The 23268-nt window shown below is 35.5% G+C and overlaps 1 protein-coding gene and 1 pseudogene across 1 annotated transcript; both read right to left on the reverse strand.

Moving 5' to 3' along the window:
* Nucleotides 1-1849: 1849 nt before the first annotated feature.
* LOC144349922 (sulfotransferase 1C2-like) lies at nucleotides 1850-6617 on the reverse strand (annotated as a pseudogene).
* Nucleotides 6618-13464: 6847 nt separating this feature from the next.
* LOC100368270 (sulfotransferase 1C2-like) lies at nucleotides 13465-22095 on the reverse strand. Its single transcript, XM_085508300.1, has 7 exons — nucleotides 21920-22095; nucleotides 18629-18752; nucleotides 17954-18158; nucleotides 16738-16867; nucleotides 15628-15722; nucleotides 13939-14116; nucleotides 13465-13797 (listed from the first exon to the last, which is right to left on the reverse strand). Exons 1-7 carry the CDS (start codon nucleotides 22074-22076, stop codon nucleotides 13691-13693), a joined length of 996 nt encoding a protein of 331 aa, XP_085364426.1. The 5' UTR covers nucleotides 22077-22095; the 3' UTR covers nucleotides 13465-13690.
* Between the last annotated feature and the right edge of the window lie 1173 nt (nucleotides 22096-23268).

A 23268-nucleotide genomic window follows, 5' to 3' on the forward strand; every position in this document is an offset into this window, starting at 1 on the left:
ATATTTTGTAATTACAATTGCAATGAATATAGCAAATAATTTACCGATTGAAATGTAATTGAGTCGAGAACATTGTCTTCATTGTTCTGTTTGGCTTGTATGTACGCGTTATGTTTTGACTGACATACTATGTCGTTTCAAACAGTGGTGCCAATCATATATTCGTATATTGTCACATTAGTTGATAGACAGCACAGTGTAATATATACTTCCACGAAAAGACTTGCAATATCATGTACGTTAAACCAAAGAGGCAGCTAGCCATTTATTTATTTACTAAGTCGTATATATTGTTTTCGAGTACTAGTCTTCGTTTTCAAAAGAGATTGTTCTTATAACTGCAGTATTAATCAAACGATACTTGAAGATACCAGTGCCTTATGACGTCAGTAGTCACGCTCCATGAATAAATAATACCGGTAAGAGTAGTCTGTACATTTATATTAATAACAACCAAGTACATTATGAGATAATAGCATATATAGCATATATGCACCCTAATCTGTTGTACGTTAATTGAACGTGACGTCATCAACATCTAGAAATATATTGCATAACTTTCTAAAATAATAAAAAAATTAAAACTATTCGAGTATACCTCACTATGGCATATCATTGAATTTCATCTCCGGTGTTGAACTGAGTATGCTTGAATATTGAGTTGATAGACAGGTCATGCCATCATTATTCCACACGTGTCAACGTGTGATGAATGATTGACTTTGTCACTCATGTGAGTATCAGTGCTAGTGATGCAACCATACACGATGTAATATTCAGTGGTGATTGGGTCGGATGGTTGGTGGGGTGTTGTCTGGGTGAGGGCGCATTTCATCGTTGAACGCACTGTCATATATTTATAGTGTAACGCACCATTAGTCATAAATGTGTTTATCGAATATATTAATGTGATATCATTTACAATCAAATTATAATTAGACTGTCAGGCATTGTATAATTCATATGTGTAAAATGTGTTTCGCTAACCCTTTGAATGCTAATTTGTTCATTCAAATTTGAGTAAAATTGTTCAGTTTCTGTAATTTTCACTGAATTTACTCCTAGCTTTTGGTAAAAAATACATTGGCATTCAGAGGGTTGAACATGTGTGATCATTAGCAATGTGTAGGACTAAAAACATCTATTTTTGAATTTTTCACTACAGATTATTACAATTCTATCAAGGGTGCACCTTTACAGCATAGCTTTTTTTGTCGCTGACCAAAATGGCCATGACATGAAATCATCAAACCCCTTCCCATGCGGTGCAACAGGACGAACATTGTTAGATTTGGCCTCTGGAGTAGAGTGCTTTGGCGGGGAAGCATCGCTGTGGTGGACTACGTGGGCGAGCGGTTAGCGCGTGGACTATGCGCACCTGGTGGGCGTACTGAGTGTGTGAGTGGATTAGGGCTGATTGTACAGTGCAGGTGAGGTGCTGTATTGTGTTGTTTGTTGACGAAGCAGATGGAAAGTGCTGTATACGAGTGAAGTGTATTCACTGACTACTGTGTGTGCCATCAATTGATCGAGTATTCTGAAACAGTTAACACTAACACGTAACTCTCTATGTATTATATCGAAATGAATAATTGTAAGCAACATGAATAAGACATATCTGAGCAAATGTCATGAAATTTACAAATTTACAAATTAAAAGCAAAGCCCGTCATACAAATCTAAATAAACTGAAATTAAAAGCATGCTTGCTTGCGGATTGAAAATTAAATCACAAATTGTTGGATACTGTCACGAAATAAAAAGCAAACTCATAAATTAAATGCCATAACAATCGAAAAGTTAAATATCATCAGTATTCGGAGGTCAGTCCCATCACTATGCAAAGTCATCACCATTCAATCTTCAAATCAGTGTCTTTCATCCTATTTTCGTATATTCTATCAAACTCATCATTTTGAGCAACAGTGAAGTAATTCTCCCAATCACCAACGACTCCTGGAATAAATGAATCATGATAAAAATTGATGGAAGATATATTGTCTTTATTCCAATATTCGATTAGAAAACATACCCAGAATGCAACAAATTGACATGCCAATTTCTCCTGATCTTGTCATTGAGGTGTTGTAAAAATGAGTAAATAAGTTTTGTTCACCTTTTCTAATAAATGGACTTATTTTAGAGTCTAAAAACGGCCTGCAAACATCAAAATTAGTTGCACTGTTAGTTTGCATATTCTTAACTGATGTATGACTCCTGGAATAAATGAATCATGACAAAAAATGATGGAAGATATATTGACACTATTGCAATATTCGATTAGAAAACATACCCAGAATGCAACAACAAATTTATATGCTCATTTCCTTCGACCTCATCAATGAGGTGAATGAGTAAATCAGTTTTATTTACCTTTTCTAATAAATGGACTTATTTTAGAGTCCAAAAACGCCCTGTTAACATCCGCATTAGTTGCACTGTTAGTTTGCATATTTTTAACTGACGTATGGCGTACTATAGCATCTACTAATTCTTCAGAAATCGGCCTTTCAACAAAGGCAGCCATCTTACGCACTGCATCATGGGGATCCTATGTGCAATCAAACATGGTGAAATGTTAATAGGATGAATCGTACAGTACAGTAAAATAAGCACATATTTAAATATATCTATAAAAATGTGGTAAAACCATTATTTTAATCAGATTCTGTTTAGCTACATTCATTCAGTGGACGATATCACAATCTAGCATTTCCATGCGCACGCTGGTATTAAGGGTTATTTCATCTGGCGCTTGGGAAACGTAAGTTGTTCGATTTGGGAGAGAGGGGATACGAATTTATTTCATATTAAGTGTGTCACTCAAACACTGGTGGAACTAGAAACGGACAAATGTGAACGTAAAATATTGTACATGTACAAATGGAAACTGAACTTGTACTTTTCAAAATTTTGCACTTTAATTTTTTTCCAGTTTTGATGATCAACGGTTCCTAATATAGTCGATCAAATATTGTGACTGACCAATAGGACAGTATCTATGTAGTACATATTATAACTGACGTAAAGTTGCACGCGCTGCCTTCAGATTGAGATTCCCCTGTAGAGGGCGACAACCACAAACAGAAAATGAAACACTTTTTGTTGCATTGTATTGGCCGTCATACGAACGATACACCTAGAATGATACAAACTACAGAAAGACCCTCCATGTTAAAATGTATCAAACTGAAATTATTTCAGAATCACTATTTCTGTTGTAATGCAAAATGCTTTGACGAAGTATGATAAAATTGTTCATTTGATGAATCAAAAATGGCCGTAATAATTCAAAATAGCTGCATAATAACACAAAACTACTCACTTTTTTCATGTCTTCATAGAATAAGTACAACACATTATTTCTGTCTTTTTCATTCCACCATCCAATCACGTGATCAAAATAATCACCAAATGCAACTGAAAATGTGATAATACGTATTACCATGAAATAATATAATATGACAAGAAAAAGACAAACCACGACATGCGAGATAATGGATTTACAGCTCACATGAGGTATTACATGCTAAGTATGTATTCAACTGTAGCAGTTTGCAGTCTACATATGAAAACAACTGCAGCAGTTTAAAGTCTGCATATGAATGCAACTGTTGTAGTTTACAATTTGAATATGAATACAACTGTAGCAGTTTCCAGTCTGCACATGAATACAGCTGCAGCAGTTTACAGTCTGCATATGAATACAACTGTAGCAGTTTACAATCTACATATGAATACAGCTGTAGCAGTTTACAATTCAATTTGAATATGAATACATCTGTAGCAGTTTCGATTTTGCATATGAATACAGCTATAGCAGTTTACAATCTGAATATAAATACATCTATAGTAGTTTACAATCTGCATATGAATACAACTGTAGCCGTTTACAATCTACATATGAATACGGCTGTGGCAGTTTACAATCTACATATGAATACAACTGTAGCAGTTTACAGTCTGCATATGAATACAGCTGTAGTAGTTTACAATCTACATATGAATACAGCTGTAGCAGTTTACAATATGCATATGAATACAGCTGTAGTAGTTTACATTCTACATATGAATACAGCTGTAGTAGTTTACAATCTACATATGAATACAGCTGTAGCAGTTTACGGTCTGCATATGAATACAGCTGTAGCAGTTTACAATCTGCATATGAATACAACTGTAGCAGTTTACAATCTGCATATGAATACAACTGTAGCAGTTTACAATCTGCATATGAATACAACTGTAGCAGTTTACAATCTGCATATGAATATATATTAGCAGTTTGCAATCTGCATATAAATACATCTGTAGCAGCTTACAATTTGAATATGAATACATCTGTAGTAGTTTACAATCTGCATATGAATTTAACTGTGGCTGTTTACAATCTGCATATGAATACAACTGTAGCAGTTTACAGTCTGCATATGAATAAATCTGTAGCAGTTTACAATCTGCATATGAATACATCTGTAGCGGTTTACAGTCTGCATATGAATACAACTATAGCAGTTTACAGTCTGCATATGAATACAGCTGCAGCAGTTTACAGTCTGCATATGAATACAGCTGCAGCAGTTTACAGTCTGCATATGAATACAGCTGTAGCAGTTTGTAATCTGTATATGAATACAGCTGTGGCAGTTTACAATCTGCATCTGTAGCAATTTAAAATAGTTTACCTTGCCCATTTATGAACATCCGTAAAAATTGTGCCCAAGGACCTTTCTAAAATCCATGTTGTGCCGTACTTCGGTAGAAATGGTAGAAGGAAACACACGTGTCTTTGGGATTTCTTGCAACGTAGACTATCTGTTTGAAAAAAACATGCAACTGTTATGAGTCTAATAAATACCACTTATATAACGTAAACTCAATAGTAGTAAGGTTAAATGATTGTTAAAAAAATGTACTGTTTTTACTGTAGAAATTGTAATATGTTGCAATGTTACTAGTAATTGAAATAAGTTGTATTGCCTAATAATTTCAATACATTGCATTGATCGTCATTTACAATATTACTAGCAATTTCAATGTGTTGCATTACCGTCACTAGTAACTGTAATATATTACATACGCTAATGACTGGTAACTAATAACTGAAACGTGCAGCTTTGTGAACTATACGTTTGGTCATTATTGTGTCCATTAAATGTGAGGTAATGCAAAAGCCCTTTCACTATACCTTAAATATACTATCTATAAATCCCCCGATTAAAAGTTGCAAAAATAGTGAAGTTTTTATTTTGATATGAATACAACTGCATCAGTTTACAATCTGCATATGAATACAACTGCAGCAGTTTACAATCTGCATATGAATACAACTGTGTCAATTTATAATCTGAATATGAATACAACTGCATCAGTGTACAGTCAGCATATGAATACATCGGTAACAGTTTACAACCTACATATGAATACAACTGTGGCAGTTTACAGTCTGCTTATGAATATGTAGCAGTTTAAAATAGTTTACCTTGCCCATTTATAAACATCTGTAAAAATTGTGCCCAAGGACCTTTCTAAAATCCCTGTTGTGCCGTACTTCGGTAGAAATGGTAGAAGGAAACACACGTGTCTTTGGGATTTCTTGCAACGTAGACTATCTGTTTGAAAAAAAACATGCAACTGTTATAAGACTAATAAATACCACTTATATAACGTAAACTCAATAGTAGTAAGGTTAAATGATTGTTAAAATTTACTAGACGTTACTAGTGAATGTTATATGTTGCATTACCAGTTACTGTAGAAATTGTAATATGCTACATTGTTAGTAGTAATTGCAACAAGATAAATTGACCGTTACTAGTGATTGAAATAAGTTGTATTGCCTAATAATTGTAATACATTGTATTGATCGTCATTTGCAATATTACTAGTAATTTCAATGTGTTGCATTACCGTCACTAGTAACTGTAATATGTTACATTGGCCATTACTAGTAATTGTTATATCTTGCATTGTCCGTTACTAGTCATTATATTGACTACTAGTGATTGTAATAAGTTAAATTGACTGTTAATGACTGATAACTAATAACTGAAACGTACAGCATTGTGAACTATAAGTTTGGTCATTATTAACAATCTTGACTTGCAACTTTTATTGCAAGGCTTTGTTTATGAGCGTCGGCTCTTTTGACATGCGGTGGTCGTCACGCCGCGTCCTGTTCGATATGGGACTCATAGAGACGTACACAACGCGTGTGAAATGGATTGCTTATTTACATAAAATATGAACAGGCGCTTTGCTGCGACCAATAAAGCCTATCTTGAATACAGTGCCTATGTTCACAAACACCTGAGTTTTGAAAATCTACGACACTGATCATGTCAAAAAACTTTTACCGTGAGAGAGATTTTTTAGCGAATTTCACCGACTAAATTTCACCATGCAATTATTTCTGAAACTTGAGTGCGAGGGTGACACCTAGCGGTGAGATGCAAACAAATTGATCATGATTTATCTATTCTGGAAAATATTACAACATACAAACTAAATGTACACACACACTTAACAACACTGTTACAAACCTTATTATTTTTCAACGCTTGAGGCGGGAAAAACTTTACCTGCAAGTGTGACTTTATGAGTATTGGAGACGGCATTTGTATTATATGCGACAATCCATCCGCTAGTTGAAGCATTGCATAAGGGGGTATTGGAATGTACTTTTCCCACGACTTTGGAATCAATAAACCAATTGTGTACGAATATAGAAAGGAAATTGATTTCATGCTGTGAAAAAAGTAAATATTTAAATAAATCTGAATCTCCCGGATAAATGACCAACAACGTATTTTGACTGATTCGATATTGACAGTCTATTAGTAGTGTTCACGCTACTCGAAGTACGGGCTAAGATTTTAGCTAATTCCATGTGTTTGCATATCTTATATACTCAAATGCGTTCACACACGGGAGGAAACTGTGGTAAGCAAGGGCCAAGGAATGCGCAAACTTGCTGAGAATTTACAAAGACATTCAGTCATTTTAACTATGATTACTAGTACAGTAACTAGGAAGATATACATTTTAGTTTTACGGTTATAAAATAATACCAAAGCAAATTCAGAAAGTGTAGATTGCAGAATAACAAGAAGTAGAACAGAGTCTCATCATCAGTTCATTTTTTCCGAGAACAATCTATGTGTGTTCGCTTTGATTGTCATGTCGGAAATGGCAAGCAGAAATGAATATAATATAAAATATTCCAAATTGAATACGATCATGGCGTTTGAGGCGTTTAGTCCGAGGTAAGCGTTCACGCACACTTCGTTAGCCCGTGCTATGATCTGGACCGGGTTTTCAAAACGGTACAGATTGTATGTGTACATAGCAACTCTTTGCCCTTTGCACGTTTTCCTAGCACGGGCCACAGGGATAGAGGGACTGTGCACGGGCTAAGGTATTTGACCTCTTATCTCGTGTCTGGGAGCTGTGCGTGAACGCTACAAATGTAGCACATGGCAGATAGACTTATCCGATGTTGACGGTTAATTTTGCATATCAATTCACTAAATAATTAAAACTTCAACAGAAGCGATCATGATCATAAGGGTTCAAATAAATTCATTAATTTTTGTCTCGTTCTTAATTTATGTCCGTGCACGGCCACAAACACGCATTCATATAATGACGCAATTTTTGCGCAACATATGTGGAATTTGCATAAAATTAGTAATACAACGCTATGGACCCATCTCCCAACATTAATCGTAAATATGTTATATATATATATATATATATATATATATATATATATATATATATATATGACAATCACTACTCACATAAAATTATTTTTTACGTAGAATTCCATAAATGGTGACAGAATTTGTAGAAGTGTCTTCTTGTTACCTTCGAAATCTCCATTATTGAGAATCAGGGTCATAATTTCCTGCGTCCATGTTGTGCATATTTAACAACAAACATACTAGTATACAAGAGAACTGGTGATGGCTGTGAACCATAACCGCCTCAGCACAAAGGCTGTTGTGTATTACCAGGGAATGTAAAGGGAAATGTATTGTAGTGTTACCTCTGTGCAATTTACATATATCTGCATTAACCTTCACTATTAAGGACAATATGGGAGTAGAAACAAGGCTACGAAAATTTTGCGAAATAGTAGTTAGTTAGAATTACCAGACATTGTGGGATATAAAGAAGTGGCCTATTAACCCAATGGAACATACTTGCACATATCCATACATGTCTTATTGTGTGGGACAAAGCTGTCATTTACACAATCATAATAACTGGAAATGATTTCACAACAGAAAAAAAGTGTTATTACTGTAAATAATTATGAACAATACAAACTGAAATTTAGAAAAAACTATGAACAAAAAATAATGAAAGTCTGTGATTTTCTGCACAGTTTCCAGGAAATTATTAACCAAACCATAACATTTATAAAAAGCACAGTGCAGAGATTCGAGTATATCAGAAATATAATCTTACAATTTCATACGAGTTGTCAAAACGTACAGTTTGGTGACATAATTCAAATTGTGTATAGTTCAATATGCATACAACCACCCATATACTAGTACATTCTGACAATAAACTCCTCTTTCATATTGTGCAAATACAAACAAGACTTAAACTTTCCTGACAGTAACATGTAAGCGTTGTATAAACCCGAATGACAGCTCTCGAGTCACGGCGAATACTTCTATCGAGTAGCCCATTTAAAAATCTCTTCAACTATCCAAAGCCAATCACTAATGTGCGGGGTCATTACTTAAATAATATTAATTTTATTAACACTTGCACATTCCCCGGTAGGATTGGCAATGGCTGCAAATGTTTAAGAAAGAATAAAAGGTTAAAACAATTAAATAAATAAAATAAAATAAAAACATACAAAAAACTAAGCTAATACATTACTGTAACAGAGAAAGAAAATATTAAGACTAAATTATTATACAATAAAAAAATAGAAAAAATGCAAAACTTAACTGGGAAAGAAAATTGTCACTGGGGTTGCTGTCTTATTTCAAAACACTTCTTTAGGTACCTTGCTACAGGGAGTGTTAGACCACTGTTGTTTAGCAAGACTATGAATTGTGTCTTTGGTGACAAATTTTGGTTTTTGCCATTTCAAATAAGACATTTCTATCGGGGGTATAACTTTTGCATGACATCATTAGGTGTGCTCATCTTCTACTTCATTCTGATCACAAAGGTTACATGAACTATTAGCAAGGAATATTCCGTTGTGTCTGTCAGTCTCATTTTTCAAGTTATGGTCACTGAGGTGGAATTATTTAAATTTTGGCGTATCTCAATATTTTTCAAGGTAACAAGCTAGGTTTTAAAAGCACATTTTTTTTTTAATTCTCTGTATGTTCTTAATTTATTTATATTTCATTTTGTTTTGATTGATTGTAGTTTTGTAATTCACTTTTCCAAGTTGATATAAATGATGTTTGTATATTTTTATTAATTTGTCCTAATTGCCTTGCAGTTAGAATTTCATTGTTGTTAACCAGGTTAGACTGGTTGATGTTATTCAAAAGGGAGTCTACCATTTACTATTAATTTCTTAATATTAATAATTTCACAACAACGACAATAGATTTTCGTCTTCTCAATTTCTCAAGATAAACATCCCAGGGTTGTTTTGTTTACTAGAAGGAAATGTCCTTTGACAGCATTTCTTGAATTAATTTCCATTGCACAAAAAAGCAGCAAATACTGTTACTGAAGCACAGAATTGGCATGATTTTTATCCCCGGCCATTCACGCAAACTGTAAATCAAGAATTTTACCGCATCCATAGTTGTTGACAGCCGATGGATGATGATGGATGTATTGTGACGTATTTTGACCCCCCCGGATTCTGAATTCTTGCCACATTTAATGCCCTTTCATACCCGTTCAATTTCCTTTCATTATTTCATCCAGATTCCATGGTATTTTATATTTAAAACCAACCTTTATTTCACAGTCACTCTAGTTTTCACTTTTCTAAAATTATCTTACTGAATAAAAAGACTTTTCACTTCCATCATGCAATCTCTCATAGTACTTCCGCAGACACAGCGGCGATCGCCAACATATCTACAAATAACCTCGCTCTCAGGAGCTGAGGAATAAGTAATCATACATAGTTTATAACTAATCAGACATAGTTGTTGATAATGCTAATGGCTGGTGTAACGTGACGTGTATCTATATAATGACTTGTGCAATGTCACGTGCAGATATGGAACAACAATGACTGGTGTAACCAGGAGTGCGTTCCGTCGTCGCCTCGGGGTGCAACGGGCTCCTCGAGCCTGCCCTGGTTTTCGTACGACTGCTAGATGACATCACAACTGGGGCGTCTCAGGGTAGTTTTACCGCACATGCTAGCAGTGCCGGGCCGATTAGGGAGAAGATAGTGAACGACGAAATTCATAAACTGTGTTTAGGCAATTTTCTCAAGCATAAAATGCATTTCAGGTGTGATTTTAAAATAAATTTTATACGTTTTACAGGAGTTTCGCTTGCATGGCAATGGACCAATATAATCACTTGCCCCGATTACGTTCGTGTAAACTACTTCCTCCTGACGTGCATAGAAGTAGTGGTATAGACTGGTCCAACGTGTCAGGCATGTTTAGAAAATAATGACTGGTGCATGGTGACGTGCATACATGAATGATAATATGTTGTATTGGCGATTTAAATACACATATCCACGAATTTAAAAAAAAACAACGATGTAAATTTAAATCGTAATAAAAAAAACTGTCCCACGTGTTCCTATGTACCAGTAATATATCTACGATTAAAAATGGATTTAACACTTTCCGCACTACACTCCTGGTATCGGTGTGTGAAAGTCGGTGGATTGACCTGGAAAGAGTTGACAGTCTATATTCCAGTTGTGTTATCATAATAGACTAGGGCTCACTCATGCTGCGATATTGAACTGCACGTGAATACAGACGACTATCCAATCATGTATTATGAAACATAATAACATAATAATGTACGTAGTTGAAATATATGACATTGGTAAAATGGAATATAAAGTTACCGTTTACTCGTGAACGTGTGTGACACATAGCAATCACTTGCCTGCTTTTGGGTACGTCACCACAAACACGTCATCTTTTCTTACGTCTACGCTGGCTGGGTTTTCTAGTATCTCTTTACGGACATAGTCGCCGTACAAGATTCCCTTGTAGACGAACTGACCGGGTATTTTATTAAGGAGCGTCGCCAGGATCGGCCATTTTTCGAGTACGGGTGACGGCAACTGTACGGCTAATGTGGTTACTTTTACAACGCCTTAGTGATCTGACCTACAAACCGGAAACTGGACACTTGGACATTGGATCCCGCTTGTAGTTGAAAATTGACCATACTTTATGCTCTCTGACCAGTCAGCTCTGAAACACGTTTTTTTATATGATCCACAGGATTCTTTTTATAGAATCTTTGCATTCTCGGCTTTTGAAAACCACTGACAAATCTGGCGAGCGACGGCGAGCGGTTGTCGAAAATCGCGACTATTGGTGCGATGGTAGGACGCTGAACAGTGCATCGGCTAAGTTTTTGCTGTCAATCCTGCACACTCGCAATGAAACCATGTCACTGTGCAGTCGTTGTCGGCACATGCAATCATGCTTTCTGTTTCTTCAACACCACATATACAAAATGACTGGTGAAAAATAGCCAGTTCATTCCCAACCATGGCCAAGTCTGCCCATTCTTCCGCAGAAAAATATATATCAGAAATTTCGATAGGAACTCTTCTTACGCCCGACGCGATGTTTGTTTCTCCTGTTCTGCACATGCGCAGTTCATGTCGAAGTTTGTCGAAAGACTCCAAACCACGTAATACCCATTTAAAGGCCCATGACTTGCGGCTGGGCTGCAAGATAATCCTTGTTTATTGGGGAGTGGCGATGCATAATGTCTAGTGTTAATTAGTTTCTCGTTATCAGCACCTGGCACAGAGTGTGTTTACAGAACATTGTAATCCTCTGGGTATATTTAAAAACAGATTATTCAACATAGCGAACTGAGATCAATTACATCACGGTTTAGTCACTGTGATTACATTGAAGACGTATAGTTCCGGCACGGTCTTTTTTAGTGACCGTGGTTCCGGGTTATATTCGCCTGTTACAGAAATCGCCCGGAGCAATGAAGTCATAAATTGAGTTTCTGTAATTTTCGAGGTATTTTTTATTTTTAATTAACCGAGCATTTCACGTTTGTGTATTTTGCCACTTAAAAGTTAGTTATCGATGACAGCACAGCAATGGTGTTTATCCATTGCATCGCAATGCTATCAGCACGGTGATCTTTACAGCGAAACGACAAATGTATAATTAGTCAGTTTTATAATGCTTTCGGAGAAAAAAATGCGTGAAAAAAAAAATATTTAACAGTGCTCCACTGGAAGCTGACAGGCTAGAAGTTGTCGACATGTTGCGAGATAAGGGTGAAAAAGTTTACTTATCATTTACAACTGTATGTTTTTTGTATTCCGCTTGCATGCTGGAAGCGTCTACGTCTTGTCTTTTTTTGTAGTTTGCGAGACTAGTTGATAGCGCTTGCGGTAAGTTAAACAGGGTCGCGGACAGGAAGTAACACACCACCGCACCGTAACTGAGGCCAGCAACTCGTTTGCATATAACATCAACTGTGACTTGTCAATCAAAGTACAACGTAAACAAACTTTCGGGACTTTTAATCACATACGCGTGCCTCAATTCCCTATATTTTAAAATCCATTTTTGGGCATGTTCCTCGCATTGACAATGCTCCGAAATTTTAACACTATCTAGCCAAGACTGTCTGGGTAAGAAAAGCAAAAAAAAAAAAAAAAAAAATCACTCGAGTGCCCACGAACCTGCATCTATACCTTAAATTCACTAAACTAAAATGATCTCACATACACTCGTGAGTAAATTCACAGGTCGAATACTGCCAAATTATAACAATATATTTAATGTAACTGACATTACTAAACTAGAATGATCACAATTCCTAACATGTGGGTTCTTAGTCCCTAAAGTCATAACCTTGACTCATCTACATTACTTATACTTGATCACATGATCACATTACTAATATTACAATTCTATCAAGGGTGCACCTTTACAGCATGGCGTTTCTGTGGCTGACCAAAATAGCCATCACTTGAAATCATCAAACCCCCCTCCCACGGGGTGCAGCAGGGTGAACATTTTTAGATTTTGTTAGGCGGGGAAATGCTTGCTGTAATGGACGTGGTGGACGTACTGTGTGGGTCGATGCGGGCGGATCGTGCGGTGGAGGTGCTGTGCTGTGTTGTTCGTTGGCGAAGCAGATGGAAAGTGCTGTATAGGAGTAGTCTGAAACAGGTAACACTAACACGTAACTCTCTATGTATTATATCGAAATGAATAATTGTAAGCAGCATGAATTAAAATCAAAGCCCGTCATAAAAATCTAGATAAAAACTGAAATCAAAAGCATAATTTCTTACGGGTTGACAATTACGAAAATACAGATCTAAGTCACAAATTGTTGAATATCAGGTGCAATACCGTCACGAAATAAAGGTCAAACTCATATATCAAATGCCATATCAATCGAAAGGTTAGGTGTCATCAGTATTCGGAGGTCAATCCCATCACTATGTAAGGTCACATATTAAATGTGACACCGACGCAGACACCAAGCGTCGTCACCATTCAAACTTCAAATCTGTGTCTTTCATCCTTCTTTCGTATATTCTATCAAACTCATCATTTTGAGCAACAGTGAAGTAATTCTCCCAATCACCAACGACTCCTGGAATAAATGAATCATGATAAAAATTAATGGAAGATTTATTGACACTATTCCAATAATCGATTAGAAAACATACCGAGAATGCAACAACAAATCTTGTCACTGAGGTGTTGTAAAATTGAGTAAACAAGTTTTATTTACCTTTTCTAATAAATGGACTTATTTTAGAGTCCAAAAACGCCCTGTTAACATCCACATTAGTTGCACTGTTAGTTTGCATATTCTTAACTGAGGTATGGCGTACTATAGCATCTACGAGTTCCTCAGAAATTGGCCTTTCAACAAAGGCAGCCATCTTACGCACTGCATCATGAGGATCCTGTGTGCAATCAAACATGGTGAAATGTTAATAGTGTTAATCGTAAAAGGCAGTAAAATAAGCACATATTCAATATATATATATATAATCTGCAATCAAAACAAACAACAACTTACAGCGGCCAACACCAATACACCCAGTACCGAGATCAACAGATTATGTAACTGCCGTAAGAAATCTGAATACCCCTTAGACGGAAATTGTTTACAATCGGCCTTGGTTTACCAAGCTAATATCAGACGGCAAGACAACAACAAGTGTGAAACATATGTGGGACTAACAGGAAATGAATTTAAAACCCGGTACAGAAACCACACTGCATCGCTACGCAACCAATCATTGAGAAACGCAACAGAGCTCAGTAAATACGCTTAGTCATTAAAAGACAATAACATCGATTACGACATCAAATGGAGAGTGTTATCGCGTGCTACACCATACAATACTTCAAGCAAACGTTGCAACTTATGTATTAGAGAGAAATATATTATAATTTTCCAACCACATTACTGTAGTTTAAATAAAAGAAATGAGCTTTTTTCTTCCTGTAGACACAGAGCCAAATCGTTGCTAAGCAACAACTAGTTTTAATATCGTAAACACACTCCATTGTTATGCAAATCTGTAGCGCTTATAACGTAGTCTGTTTCGGTGGTTTATTTAATAAAGTCTTAACTCCTGATGAGTGAGGTACTCCATGTACCTTATGAAACAGTACTGTAGAGTGAACTTTACTCATGTAGTCGTGTCTTAATTTCTCTGTCCACGTATGTAAATCTGCTCTACAAACTCATCGTTTAGTATCGAGCACTCTCACCTGGAATAATCGACTACCTTCATATATATATATATATATATATATATATATCACAATATAGCATTTACACGCGAAGGCTGTTACAAGGGGCGCATGGGAAATGTAAGTTGTTCGATTTGGGAGAGAGGGTAGACAAGTTTATTTCATACTGCCTGCGTCAAAATCGCAATAAGTAACCTTTCAAACATTAGTGCGAATGTGAAACAGGCAAGCGTGAACGTAAAACATTGTATATGCAAAAATGGTAACTGAACTTGTACTTTTCAAAATTTCGCAAAATTTCATTTTTTCCAGATTTGATGATCAACGGTTCCTAATATAGTCGATCAAATATTATGAATGAACAATAGGACAGTATCTATGTAGTACATATTATAACTGACGTAAAGTCGCATGCGTTGCCTTCAGATTGAGATTCTCCTGTAGAGGGCGACATCCACAGTCAGAAAACACTTTTTGTTGCATTGTATAGACCGGCATATGAACGATACACCTAGAATAATACAAACAAACTACAGAAAAACCCTCCATATTAATATGTATCAAACTGACATTATTTCAGAATCACTATTTTTGTAGAAATTCTAAATGTTTTGAGAAAGCATGATAACATGTTTGTAATTTGTTCGTTAGATGAATCCAAAATGGCCGTCATAATTCAAAATGGCTGTCATAATAACAAAATACTACTCACTCTTTTCATGTCTTCATAGAATAAGTACAACACGTTATTTCTGTCTTTCTCATTCCACCATCCAATCACGTGATCAAAATAATCACCAAATGCAACTGAAAATTTGATAATGCGTATTACTATGAATTAATATAATATGACAAAAAAAAAACACGACATTGCAAACATTGCTAACATGGGCAAATCATGGGCAACAGGTGCTGGTCTCATGTGAGATAATGGATTTACAGCTCACGTGAGGCATTGCATGCTACATATTAATTCAACCAACTGTAGTAGTTTACAATCTGCATATGAATACATCTGTAGCAGTTTACAATCTGCATATGAATACAACTGTAGCAGTTTACAATCTGCATATAAATACAACTGTAGCAGTTTACAATCTGCATATAAATACATCTGTAGCAGTTTACAATCTGCATATGAATATATCTGTATAAGTTTACAATCTGCATATGCATACAGCTGTGGCAGTTTACAATCTACATATGAATACAACTGTAGCAGTTTACAATCTACATATGAATACAACTGTAGCAGTTTACAATCTACATATGAATACAGCCGTGGCAGTTTACAATCTACATATGAATACAGCTGTAGCAGTTTACAGTCTGCATATAAATATATCTGTAGCAGTTTACAATCTACATATGAATTTAACTGTGGCTGTTTACAATCTGCATATGAATACAACTGTAGCAGTTTACAATCTGCATATGAATACAACTGTAGCAGTTTACAATCTGCATATGAATACAACTGTAGCAGTTTACAATCTGCATATGAATACAACTGTAGCAGTTTACAATCTGCATATGAATACATCTGTAGCAGTTTACAATCTGCATATAAATATATCTGTATAAGTTTATAATCTGCATATGAATTTAACTGTGGCTGTTTACAATCTGAATATGAATACAACTGTAGCAGTTTACAGTCTGCATATGAATACATTTGTTTCAGTTTAAAAATCTGCATATGAATACAGCTGTAGCAGTTTGCAATCTGTATATGAATACAGCTGTCGCAGTTTACAATCTGCATATGAATATAACTGCAACAGTTTACAATCTGCATCTGTAGCAATTTAAAATAGTTTACCTTGCCCATTTATGAACATCCGTAAAAATTGTGCCCAAGGACCTTTATAAAATCCATGTTGTGCCGTACTTCGGTAGAAATGGTAGAACGAAACACACGTGTCTTTGGGATTTCTTGCAACGTAGACTATCTGTTTGAAAAAAACATGCAATTGTTATAAGACTAATAAATACCACTTATATAACGTAAACTCAATAGTAGTAAGGTTAAATGATTGTTAAGAAATTGTACTGTTTTTACTGTAGAAATTGTAATATGTTGCATTGTTACTAGTAATTGAAATAAGTTGTATTGCCTAATAATTTCAATACATTGTATTGATCGTCATTTGCAATATTACTAGTAATTTCAATGTGTTGCATTACCGTCACTAGTAACTGTAATATGTTACATTGGCCATTACTAGTAATTGTTACATTTTGCATTGTCCGTTACTAGTCATTATATTGACTACTAGTGATTGTAATAAGTTAAATTGACTGTTAATGACTGGTAACTAATAACTGAAACGTGCAGCTTTGTGAACTATAAGTTTGGTCATTATTGTGTCCATTAAATGTGAGGTAATGAAAAATGCAAAAGCCCTTTCACTATACCTTAAATATGCTATCTATAAATCCCCCGATTAAAAGTTGCAAAAATAGTGAAGTTTTTATTTTGATATTTCTTTAGTCTTAAAGTGTTATTGTTTGTTTTTATTACATTTGTTTATTTTTGTCTTGTTATTTTCTTAACCTTACTGATTTAGTTGTGTAATAAAGTTATTATTAACAATGTTGATTTGCAGCCTTTTATTGCATGACTATGTTTGCGAGCGTCGTCTTTTTTCACATGCCTCCTTCAGCCGTGGATTAAAAGGCGGTGGTCGTCATGCCGCGTCCTGTTCGATATGGGACTCATAGAGACGTACACAACCCATGTGAAATGGATTGTTTATTAACATAAAATTTGAACAGGCGCTTTGCGGCGACCACCACCCTTCAATCTTTGCAAAAATCGTGAAAATATTTGTTTTGACACCCAAAATTTTATCTGTAACTATGTTCACAAACACCCGAGTTTTGAAAATCTACGACACTGATCATAGATTTGTCAAAACATGACTTTTATCGTGAGAGCGATTTTTTTAGCGACTGAGAAATGCAATTACTTTAATTATATTACAGCATACAAACTGAATGTACACACACACACACATAACAATACTCCTACAAACCTTATTATTTTTCAACGCTTGAGGCGGGAAAAACTTTACTTGCAAGTGTGACTTTATGAGTATTGGAGACGGCATTTGTCTTATATGCGACAATCCATCCGCTAGTTGAAGCACTCCATAAGGGGGTATCGGAATGTACTTTTCCCACGACTTTGGAATCAATAAACCAATTGTATACGAATATAGAAAGGAAATTGATTTCATGCTGTGAACAAAAGTAAATATTTAAATAAATCTGAATCTCCCGGATAAATGACCAACAACGTATTTTGACTGATGCGATATTGACAGTCTATTAGTAGTGTTCACGCTACTCGAAGTACGGGCTAAGATTTTAGCTAATTCCATGTGTTTGCATATCTTATAGACCCAAATGCGTTCACACACGGGAGGAAACTGTGGTAAGCACGGGCCAAGAAACGCGCAAACTTGCTGAGAATTTACAAAGACATTCAGTCATTTTAACTATGATTACTAGTACAGTAACTAGGAAGATATACATATTAGTTTTACGGTTATAAAATAATACCAAAGCAAATTCAGAAAGTGTAGATTGCAGAATAACAGGAAGTAGAACAGAGTCTCATCATCAGTTAATTTTTTCCGAGAGAAATGGCAAGCAGAAATGAATATACTAGTAAATACATGTATATATATATGACAATCGCTACTCACATAAAATTAATTTTCACGTAGAATTCCATAAATGGTGATCGAATTTGTAGAAGTGTCTTCTTGTTACTTTCGAAATCTCCATTATTGAGAATCAGGGTCATAATTTCCTGCGTCCAGGTTGTGCCTATTTAACATCAAACATGCTAGTATGTAAGCAATCATACATAGTTTATAACTAATCAAACATAGTTGTTGATAATGCTAATGGCTGGTGTAACGTGACGTGTATGTATATAATGACTTGTGCAATGTCACGTGCAGATATGGAACGCTAATGATTGGTGTAACTAGGAGTGCGTTCGCGTCGTCGCCTCGGGTGCAACGGGCGCCTCGAGTCTGCCCGGTTTTCGTTCGACTGACGTCACAACTCGGGCGTCTCGGGGTAGTTTTTATCGCCCCCGCTTGCAGTGCCGGGGAAGATTAGGGAGAACATAGTGAACGACGAAATTCATAAACTGTGTTTAGGCAATTTTCTCAAGCATAAAATGCATTTCAGGTGTAATTTTAAAATAAATTTTATACGTTTTACAGGAGTTTCGCTTGCATGGCAATGGACCAATATAATCACTACTTGCTCCGATTACGTTCGTGTAAACTACTTTCTCCTGACGTGCATAGAAGTAGTGGTATAGACTGGTCCAACGTGTCAGGCATGTTTAGAAAATAATGACTGGTGCAAGGTGACGTGCATACATGAATGATAATAACTTGTATTAGCGATTTAAATACACATATCCACGTATTTAAAAAAAAACATCGACGTGAATCGTAATCAAAAAAACCTGTCTCCCGTTTTCCTATGTAATATATTTACGATTAAAATGAATTTAACACTTTCCACATCATACTCCCGGTATCGGTGTGTGAAATTCAGTTGATTGAACCCACAGTCAGCTGGCATCGGTGTCGCTGGGTGTATATGATAAAGGGAAGTTGTGCAACCAAATTTGCCAAATTCGCAGTTTTTCGCCAATAAAAAAATAACTAAGACAAAAACTTACGGTTTTTCAGCATTTTTGTAATAAGGACATTATTCTCTATCAATAATCCGCCCAAAACAGGAACATTTCTACTAATTCTTGTGTTTTTTCGACGTTTTTCGAAAAACCTGCGATTAGGCTGCGAAAGTAGAACATTCCGGAGGGGGGATGAAACGGAAGAGCCAAACTTAACGCGTAATCAAAGAAAGCTTAGAAAGAACTCCCATGTGCTGAGAGTATTGGAGACACATTAAATATAATTCAAAATTACTTGTCAGAGATAGTGATAGTGATGGAAAAGCCGAAAACTACTAATGCAAATCAGAAAATTAATATGAACAGATTTTAATGTAAAACTAATGAGGTCTGCGCAATGTAAGAGACCAAGTTTTATTGAAATGGAATAATTAGTACTTTAGATATCAGTGTGATAGCTTAAAAGTGGTTAATTATGTAAATTAATAATTAATATGTACAGATTTTAACACACAATTATCCAGGTCTGTCTATTGTCCTACAGTAATCATGTACAACGTTTCATTGAAATGTGATATAGTACTTAAGAAATCAGTGTGAAAGCTGAAAAATAATTAATTATACAAATTAGGTAATTAATATACACAATTATTTACCCTAAAACTAATCAGGTCTCAAGTTTCATTGCAATGTGATAATTAGTACTTGAGATATCTGTGGAAAAGATGAAAATTAACTAATTATGCAAATTAGATAATTAATATGCACAAATATTTATCCCAAAACAATTAATCTCTGCATAGTCCTTGAGTATCTATTTACCAAGTTTCATTGAAATGTAATGCTTACTACTTAAAACATCAAAAGCTGTAAATTAATTAATTATGCAAATTATGTTATTAATATGCACACATATTTATCTCAAAACAATCAATCTCTGCACAGTCCTTGAGTATCTATTTACCAAATTTCATTGAAATGTAATGCTTACTACTTGAAACATCAAAAGCTGAAAATTAATTAATTATGCAAATTAGGTAATTAATATGCACTGACATTATCCTAAAAACTATCAGGTCTGTGCAGTGTCCTATGACATCTATGTACCAAATTTCATTGAAATGTGATGATTAGTACTTGAGATATCAGTGGAAAAACCGAAAATTGACTAATCATTATGCAAATTAGGTAATTAGTAATTAGGTTCAGAGCATCCATGTACCAAGTTTCATCAAATCCAATAAGTGGTTCTTTAGATATCAATGGAACAGTCATGGAACAGCTAAAAATTAGCTTATTATCATGCAAATTAGGTAATTAATATGCATGAAATTTTACCAAAACCGCATCAGCCCAGAGCATCTATTATCCAAGTTTCATTAAAAACTGATGTATGGTTCTTGAGATATCAGTGGAACAGACGGACATACATACATACATACATACATACACACACACACACACACACACACACACACACACACACACACACACACACACACACACACACACACACACACACACACACACACACCCATACATACAGACAAACTAACCGCAAAGACTCTCATTTTGTGCTTCGCACATGGGAGTCAAAAATAGAACGCGTATTTTGACCTCTATGTGGCCAACCAATGACTGGACACGAATACGTTTGCGGTCGTTGCCAAGGAGCCCCGCGTCCATCGCCTGGCGATGCTCTTCCGTTTCACCCCTCCGGGATGTTCTGCTTTCGCAGCCTAATCGCAGGTTTTTCGAAAAACGTCGAAAAAACACAAGAATTAGTAGAAATGTTCCCATTTTGAGCGGATAAATGATAGAGAATAATGTCTTTATTACAAAAATGCTGAAAAACCGTGAGTTTTTGCCTTAGTTATTTTTTTATCGGCGAAAAACTGCAAACTCGGCAAATTTGGTTGCACAACTTCCCGCTATCATATACATCCAGCGACACCGATGCCAGCTGACTGTGATTGAACCATAGACTATGATTGAACTTTGACCATGTATTTTTGCTCGGCTTCCAAAGTATATAGGTAATAATTGACAATTAGATGTTATCGAAGTTCACACCCCCTCCCCCGGGTGACACGTGTCCTGTGACCTGGAAGAAGTTGAGAGTTTATTCCCAAGTTATGTTATCACAATAGACTGAGCAAAGTGCTTACTCATGCCGCGATATTACACTGCACGTGAATACAGACGACTATCCAATCATGTATTATAAATCATAGTAACATAATAATGTACGTTGTTGAAATGTATGACATTGGTAAAATGGAATATAAAGTTACCGCTTACTCGTGAATGTGTGTGACACACTGTAATCACTTGCCTGTTTTAGGGTACGTCACCACAAACACGTCATCTTTTCTTACGTCGACGCTGGCTGGGTTTTCTAGTATCTCTTTACGGACATAGTCGCCGTACAAGACTCCTTCGTAGACGAACTGACCGGGTATTTTATAAGGAGCGTCACCAGGATCGGCCATTTTTCGAGTAAACGTGACGGCAACTGTACTGCTATTGTTGTTGCTCTTACAATGCCTCAGTGACCTGACCTTGAGGGGGTTCATATATTCAAAGTTGTGGTCAATAGTGAAGCAAACAATTATGTATTGGCGAGGGCACGACTTTGTCATTACATTCACTATCGGATATTATTTAAAACTGGGAATTAATGGAACACTGTAATGGGAGTGTTTATTAGATTTATTATCGAATTTTATACGATATTATCTGAGAATAGCTATTCTGAAAGACTTGAGTCATGGCTATACTAATATTGTCTTTTTGAATTTAATATATTAGATGTAACAGAAAACAACCGTTAGATTTATTATCAGACTCTATTATCGATATTATAATATAGATAATATTATTCGATAATGTTAAAAGTTATAATATCCCGCCTTCACCGCTTACTGTATTTCCCTAATAACTCTTCGAAAATATTGGAAAGATGTGGTCCTCTATTAACTTTTCTCTGTTAGTGTGTGTCCTTTGGATACGAAGTATTAATTTAAATGTTTTGCAATATTGTCCTCTTTCATATTTATGAAGAATCTATTGATAATTTTTATAAAGTTTCTGTTATTTTTAAATCCCGGTAGGTAGGTATTTAGGAATATATACGATGTTGCTGAACCATCGGTAGTTTGGCATCAGGATTCAACATATTTTTGATGTAAAAAACAAGATAGTTTCCGGCGTTTAATAAAACTCGTTCTAAAGTTATGTTACACGCGAAGTTTTCGTAATAACCCCATACTATGTCATACAATTATTTAATATCAGGTGTACGTTTGCCTGAACAGTGAATTAATAGACACGTCAGCATTATTCCATGTGTATCAACGTGTAATGAATGATTGACATTGTCACTCATGTGAATATCAGTGCGAGTGATGCAACCATACACGATGAATTATCCAGTGGTGGTCGAGTCGGGTGGTGGTGGGTGAGGTGTTGTCTGGGTGAGGGCGCATTTCATCGTTGAACGCTTTGTCATATATTTATAGTGTAACGCACCATTAGTCATAAATATATTAATGTGATATCATGTAAAATCAAATTATAATTAGTTTGTTAGGCATTGTTTAAATTATATGTGTAAAATTTATTTCGCTAACCTTTTGAACGCTAATTTGTTCATTCAAATTTGGGTAAAATTGTTTATCTAAA

Source organism: Saccoglossus kowalevskii, chromosome 15, assembly GCF_978046115.1.
Source record: "Saccoglossus kowalevskii chromosome 15, keSacKowa6.1, whole genome shotgun sequence".
Lineage (NCBI taxonomy): Eukaryota > Metazoa > Hemichordata > Enteropneusta > Harrimaniidae > Saccoglossus > Saccoglossus kowalevskii.

Bases quoted from the DNA above. Each gene is read 5' to 3' on its own strand.
- LOC100368270 (XM_085508300.1), bottom strand. From the start codon at position 22,076: ATGGCCGATCCTGGTGACGCTCCTTATAAAATACCCGGTCAGTTCGTC. The intron at 18,159-18,628 runs GTGAGTAGCGAT...TTTTGTTCACAG, and splicing joins TACGTGAAAATTAATTTTAT to CATGAAATCAATTTCCTTTC. The intron at 13,798-13,938 runs GTAAATAAAACT...CATTTATTCCAG, and splicing joins AAGTCCATTTATTAGAAAAG to GAGTCGTTGGTGATTGGGAG.